Genomic DNA, 8,081 nt, shown 5'->3' on the forward strand with positions numbered 1-8,081 from the left:
CAACTACCTCTGAGGATAAGGGCAAGACGAAGGTGTGATCATATCATCCTGGATATTTATTTGACTTGTGATTTTGGATACCTTGATTTGTATTATGGCTTTTGGAAACTATGTTTTGTATGATTTATGGATTTTGATATGGTTTTAAAAACAAAAATTTTATCATGATTTTTGGAATGTTACATATGGGCTGCGTAGGAGACTCCATTACACCATGCGTAATGACCAAAATTTCCAAAAATTACATTTTTAAATAAGGAAAGAAGTTTACATAAAGTACCGGGTGTTACATGTTCAATCAGTTCACATGTTTGTTAAGTTTCCATAGAGAAGTTATCATTGGCTCTTCATTGAAATACCCGATCTGGATGGGCTTGAAAATTAAAATATTGCCTTTCTTCCATATAATCTTTTGCTTTTCCATTAGAGAGGATTTAATTAGGCATATCTATTCTAGTTTTCAAATCTGATTTTCTAAAGACATTTTAAATGATGGTTTTAATACAAATCAAATGTTCTGAAACTGAAAATAAATCAAATTTATCAAATTGTATATGCATTATCTTGTATTTATAATTGTTATTTATTTATTTTTTTCAAAACGTTTCCATATATTTTTAAGTATATAAAGGATGTTGAAATTCTCAAGAAAAGAGAGTCGGAAAGTTTGATTCCACTACATTAATCAATTCATACCCATTCTCGAAAACCATGAGAACAAACAACTGAATCTTGATTCCAATGGAATAACGAATCAGATTCGTGTATCGAATATATGAAATCAATGAAGGAAATCATGAACAGAATCAAATTCAATGAAGAAGGTAAAGAAAAATTCATGGGAAGAAGATGAGGCTGATATTTTTGCTTGAACATCAAGAGTTGATTGGCAAGATGAAAGTGTACTTAAAGAATGCAAGAATAGGAGGGTCTATCCACAATTCTAGACAACTATGAAACTCCAAAAGTATAGGAAGATTTAAAACCTTTAAAAATCATTAACAAATTGGAACATAGAGATTTAATGTAATTGACATAAACAAACCTATTTCATGGCTGATTTTGCTTTTATATGATCACATTGACAACTACAAGCAAAATTACTCCACCATTATTAACATGCAAGCATCACAATTAATAGTAGAAACAAGAAACTTCAAGTCACAAACCTTTACCCATTAAGCCAAACTGTTAAGGTTACTAAACATATTAATCGACTACCAACAAAATATTTCTGCATAACGTTCACAAAAATGTGTTAACTTCTAAAATATAACGCACTTAACTTTTTCTCAACTTCATCTAATCTAAAGATATCTTCCTCAATTATCCACTCCAAAAGTCATTTGTTATATGCTACACGTTGCAATGTGGCCATCATCTTCAACCTCGATACTACCCATCAAAACTAGTGTTTCTATGTACGAATGGACAGAGAATGTTTCAGGTTTTCCATAGATTTCATGATAATTGAAGCGTTCAAAATTGGGCTCATACACCACAAGTTGACTCTGTTCATAAAAATCATGAGCAATTTCCACTTCCATTATAGGTTGACCACTCTTCCTAAATCCAAGTGTTGTTATTGACTTTGACCAATATGGTGGAGCCTCAACATTAAATCTCTTTGTAAATGATTTTTCAACACCATTCTCCATCATCCAAACACCACAAGCACGTTTCACAAAGCTATCATATTCAAGCATGACAAGAGAATCCCTTACCTTAGAAATACACAACTGAGTAGGAGAGAGGCGCCTTAAACTATCTGGGAGTTCTACAACTCCAAAACTCTCATTAGTTATATCAAATGACATTATCACATTATGATTTGGTAACCCGTTATCCATAGTCAATGGGTCAAAAGCACACCAATATATAAACCTATCAACAACCACCTGAGGCCAGAAGACACGAAATGGTTTACTTGGAACATTGCTAGATAGATTTCTCCATTTGCCTGAGCTCACAGTGTAAACTTTAGCTTCACAATGGTAGCTTGTTTTGTGAAATTGTGTGATCTCAACGATTGTAGGGTCACTAGTCACAGGGGAAACCCCAAAACCAAGATCAGTTTCAGGGTCCTGATTAAACTTGTTAGGCATAGGAACAGTAATTGACTTTCTAATCGAAGGATTCCAAAGAACAATCGTCTCAGTTTCCATGTTGGGACAAAAATTCTCTCCCAGTTCATTATAACCGTGAAAGCACAACAACCCGAGAGAGCTACCGACTATATTTGACTGTTTAAGTTGTTTAACGGAGTGAGGAAGAGTATGAACAAACCTCTGTTCTGGGAATGTGTCATCATCTACGAAAGAAACATGGTTTCCAACAGTGTCAAATTCCTGATCTTCGTACCTTAGAAGCAGATGCTGCGACTGAGTAACGCTGTGAGCAGCGATAAAACTAGAGCTGTCGATCAAAGATTTCCATGCTTTCGAGACGGATCTGAACTGAAGCAATGATACGACAGGAAGCCTTTTGATGATCTGTTCTTGGACATGTAAAGGAATTTCGTCTGACATTTTGATTTTGGATACTGCCGCGTATGGAATTCTAGGGTTTTGTTATGGGAGAGCGAAATGGGAGATTTGGGGGGATTTTGTAATCATCCATATGAAATTTGAGATCAGATCATAAAACCGTTTCTAATATCGGATAATATTCGGAATTGACTAATCCAAATCTAACCATATAAATGTTTTTTTTTTTTTTACAAAAATAATTAATTTTATATGTTTTTGAAAAAATGACTACTTAACAATGTATTTTGGAGTGACGGTCCGGGATCGTGGATGAGTATTTTGGAGAAATTTTTTTGTTTTTAAAAAAATAAATTAATAGTTGGTCGTTGTTTTGTGTTAATGGTTTTTGAAAAATAAATAGTAAATTTGCAAAGTATAACAATGCTTGAACCCTTATATCCATGGGAAAAAGTAACAATTATATAAAACTTAAATATATTTTAAATAATACTACAATGTTCAATTTGCTTGCGAAATGACATGACTCAGGTTTAGATTGAACTCTCTATCCTTAAATAGTAGTTTCCAGCAAGCAACATTTTTAGGAACTAACATAAAAACACTCAACAATCATCTTTACCACCTGACTATTGTGGTACATCTATGCTATATTCATCTTCTGAAAATAGTCGTCATTTCATTGACTATCGTGTTGGAGTTTATTTAGAATTACGTTTTGTAGCCTATTGTTATCTTTTGCTTATCTTTTTTTCGTAAGTTATCTTTATTCAAGTTTTCTAGTTTATCTAGTTTTCCAATTATATAAATATATATAGGTCTTTGTAATCTCTCGTTTATTGAATAATAACAAGAAATATCCAGTATCAATTTTATTATGGTATCAGAGTAGAGATCTTTGACAATCTGGAGATTCGCATAATATGATGGGAGGAGAAACCCATTTGTCGTCATCATTGACTGACAAACCCATCGACATATTATCCCCATACTTTCTTTCATCAACCGGTCATCCAGGCTTAAACATCGTTGGTGATAACCTATCAAGCGACGAGAACTACAACTATTAGGTGAATGAGATGACAAATGCTCTTCACGCTAAAAACAAGTTCGTGTTCGTCGATGGTTCATTTCTCAAACCATGAGATGGATCCAAAAATTTCATGAATTGGAAGAGGTGTAATGTTATGGTTCGAGGGTAGGTTGTTAGTTCCATGGAAAAAAGAAATCAAGAACAGTGTGAAATTCGTTGTTACTACTCAAGAGACATGGGAAGATTTGAAAAAAAGATTTGGGAAGGAGAATGCTCCAAGAGCATATGAACTTAGAAGATCCACCACTGTGATTCAACAAGGAAACATGAAGGTGTCCGCTTATTACATAAAACTCAGAGGAATATGGGATGCGATACGATATATCAATCCAACACCAACTTGTTCGTGTCAAGGATGTTCTTTCAATATCACAAAAGAGATTGATGTAATGTGTGAAAAGGAAAGGTTGTACTATTTCTTGATGGGGTTGAGCGAGGAATATAGTGTGCTAAGAACTCAAATACTAAGCACGATCCTCTACCCACCTTAGGAGTTGTATTCCGCTTCATCAGTCAAGGTAAACAAAAAAAGCAAATTGGAAACTCATATGTAATTACATATGACTCTGCTGCGTTTCAAACATCAAAGAACTACTCCAAGAATTAGAATAAAGGAAAGACAAATCAAACAGCCAATAAGAAAAGGAATGATGATGGTTGGTGTACTTACTGTCAAAAACCGGGACACAACATGAAATGATGCTTATAGCTGATTGGATATCCAAAATGGTGGACACCAAGAACACCAATCACAAAGACTTCCGCTGGAAAACCAAAAGTGCAGCCACGTGCAACAACCACTATTGCTGAAGATCCACAAATTCAAGGCCTTAGTCTTACAAAAGGTGAATATGAGAAGCTGATAAAGATGATCCGTGACACTAAAAAAACAATACAACTCCCACTATAAACATGACAGATAAAACTAAAACTCATGATGAATGGATTATAAATTCCGGTGCTAATGAACATGTTACTCACGAAAAGGCATTTTTCGAAACAATGAAAGAATATCTAAACAGCACATCTGTTACAATACCCAATGGGGATACGGTCAACATCAAAGGAGTTGGTAACATATATATACCAAATGGTTTTGGTTTGAATGGTGTGTTAAATATGCCCGGATTCAAGTGCAATTTATTATATGTTAGTAAACTGGAAAATGACTTACAATCTTCACTAACTTTTTTTTCCTAAAACTTGTTTCATACACGACTTACATACAAGGAATCTTATTGGGATGGGTAAGGAAAGAGATGGGTTGTACTATCTTCAACCATTCAAAAGACAAGGGATGGCGATGATGGTATGGACAAAACACGAAATTTGGCACAAAAGGTTAGGTCATGCGTCAGAGGGAGTTCTCAAGAAAATACAATAATTAGGAAACTTAGGTACACAAAAAAAAATTATCTGATTTATGTATTAGGGAAAAAGAAAAGTAGATTACATTTTCCTACTAGTTTTTCAACAACAAGCAATAGTTTTGAGTTACAAGCATGCTTCACTTGATGATTCTCATTATTTCCTTTCTATCATTGATGATTATAGTCGTGGAGTATGGGTATATATTATGAAATACAAATAAGAAGCTTCACAACATTTGATAACATTTTATAAAATGGTTGAAACTCAATTTGAAAAACAAGTCAAGCGTATAAGAACAAATAATGGGTTTGAGTTTCAATCTCGACACATGATTGAGTTTTATAAAAAAAAAAGGGAATTCTACTTGAAACTTCATGTGCTTATACACCACAAAAAATAGTATGGTGGAAAGAAAACACACATATTTGTTAGAAATGGCTAGAGCTTTGCGGTTCCAAGCATCACTACCCATTGAATTTTGGGGAGAATGTCTGATGATAACAACATACATTATAAATAAACTGCCAACTCTAGTTTTTGAAAACAAGACTCAACATGAGATTCTACTTAAAAAGATACCATCTTATGAACATTTTAATTTTTTTTGGATGTCTTGTATATGCTCACGATAGCATGAAAGCGGGTGACAAGTTTGATGAACAAGGACAACCATGTGTTTTTATTGGTTATCCAATAGAGCAAAAGGGTTACATGTTATATGATCTTAAAAACCAAAAGGTTTATACCACCTAAGATGTGACTTTTGTGGAAACAAAATTCCCATTTGGAGAAGATTATGAAGCTCACAAAACAATCAATAATGAGTATTTGATTGATGCTTTTGAAGAAATACCAAATTTTGATGACGAATACCAACAGAGAGATATTATTGAAAGCAACTCAAATAAAGAGACGAATGAAAATTGGGATCACATCACATAAGTTGATGATGAGGCACAACGATCAGGCAACAATGATTCAAAAACCACGATAAATGGTGAGGGACCTGATAATAATACTCCAAGACCACAATGTGACTAATGATAGGTCTGCTAATCAAGGCTAATCTCTTCGGCATTGTACCTGGAATAGATTTCAGCCCAAACATTCTAAAGAATATGTCACTGACTTGCCACCATCTCTTCAAGGTTCCTTACCCGCTCCCGAATTAAGCTCTCGTACAGTATATCCTCTCTCTCAATCTATTTCATATAAATTTTTTTTCTAATAATCATCAAGCTTTCTTGGAAGCCATCACTTCGCTTAATGAGCCTAAAATTTTTGCAGAGTCTAGTAAATATCAAAATGGCAGGAAGCTATGATGAAATAAATAAAAGCCTTGGAAGAGAACAAGACGTGGACCATTACCACACTGCCCTCGAGAAAGAAAGCTATAGAGTCTAAATGGGCTTATAAAATAAAATATAAACCAAATGGAGAAGTAGAGCAATATAAAGTGCATCTAGTTGCAAAAGGATATATGTAAATAGAAAGTGTTGATTTTCATGAAACGTTTGCTCCAGTTGCAAAGTTGGTAACAATAAGGTGTGCTTTGGCTGTTGTCGAGAAGAAAGGATGGTAAGTGCACAAAATTGATGTAAATAATGCATTTTTGCATGGTGATCTTGAAGAAGAAGTATACATGAAGATACATCAAGGATTCAAGAACATAGAAGAAATTCGTGTATACAAATTAGAGAAGTCCATCTATGGACTAAAGTAAGCCTCCAGAAATTAATATAAAATATTTACTAATGCTCTTACTGGTCATGGTTTCTTACAGTCCAATGTAGGATAATTATGTGACCACATCATATATATGTAATGTTATCATTAATTCCAGTTATTATGGTAAGAATATAAATTGTTGATGGACCGATTTATAGAATATTTACTTACCTTGTAGGGTTGAGTTCCCGGTTTGACTTAATATCCTCAAGATCCCTTTCATCACTCACATTAGGGTTTATATTCATCTATAAATACATGTGATGAGGAAAAAATCAATACACATGAAATACACATATAATTTCGTTTAGGGTTCGTTGAGGGATTTTAGAGAGAGCTCTTATGATCAACTGAAAAACTCAATCCTAGTTCTTCAAATCCGAAGATCATAGTGAAATTAGGTATGTAATAGTTCTTTAATGTTTAAATTTTCTTTTAATCAGATTCGAGAGTAAAGTTCTAAAGTTTTTGCTTTTGCATTTATGTTTTGGTTATCAAAAAAACCAAAAATTGGTATTAGAGCTTACTCGAATTTGTTAAAAGAATTTTTTTAGTTGGTTTAAAATATCATAATTAAAATACTTGTTTCTTGAGCTTCTTCTGTCGTCATCGTTATTATATACATGAACTTTCTTTCCAAAACATTCTGCTTGTGTGTATGTATGTGGTCTAGAAGTTTTCTTTTGAAGACCCTAATTTATGATTTTTTAAGGGTACAACCACTTTGCAGTTTTCTTGTATTGTTACACGCATTTGTTGTCTTTTCAAGAATGTTAAACCAATATAATGGAATATCCGATGGATTTAAGTTATTTAAGAGCCTTTTTTTTTCTTAATAATACAAATTTACCATTGTGGCCATAAAGGAATAAACCTAAATCCTAAAGATAAAGATACAGTTGTTTTTTTTTTTAACTTAAGGAATATTAGATCATTTAGATAATTGGATTACATTTACATAAATGAAGATATTTATTGTTATATATATATATATATATATATATATATATATATATATATATATATATTATTTATTATGCATATGTTAATGGGTTCATGGATCTGATTCAAATCATCTTTATGGTGATTTGTTATTTTAGTTATTTACATTCTAAAGGTTAATTCTTTTGATAAAGAATGCATATGCTTTGACTTTGAATTGTTAATGTTTTACTTGGTTTGCTAAAGGTTTAATTGTTTTATTCTATAAACAATTAAAGGTGTACATGCATTTTAGTTCGCAATAAATCAGGTAATCATGTCTTCTACATCTACAATCATCATATCATATCATATCATCATATCATACCATACTATATTATAAAGGAAGCATTTTTCCTTACACCACATTCACTTGAAACTCCCATGCATTTTCCTTTCACCATATTCATTTGAAACTCCCA

The 8,081-nt window shown here is 32.8% G+C and overlaps 1 protein-coding gene across 1 annotated transcript; it reads right to left on the reverse strand.

Annotated features, from left to right (window-relative positions):
* Window positions 1-1,141: 1,141 nt before the first annotated feature.
* LOC145086099 (putative F-box protein At1g32420) lies at window positions 1,142-2,653 on the reverse strand. The gene has a single exon (XM_079023828.1). The coding sequence runs from the start codon at window positions 2,526-2,528 to the stop codon at window positions 1,350-1,352; it is 1,179 nt and encodes a 392-aa protein (XP_078879954.1). The 5' UTR covers window positions 2,529-2,653; the 3' UTR covers window positions 1,142-1,349.
* Window positions 2,654-8,081: the final 5,428 nt, after the last annotated feature.

This window comes from Lactuca serriola, chromosome 2, assembly GCF_051521515.1.
Source record: "Lactuca serriola cultivar US96UC23 chromosome 2, Lser_US96UC23_V15, whole genome shotgun sequence".
Classification (NCBI taxonomy): domain Eukaryota; kingdom Viridiplantae; phylum Streptophyta; class Magnoliopsida; order Asterales; family Asteraceae; genus Lactuca; species Lactuca serriola.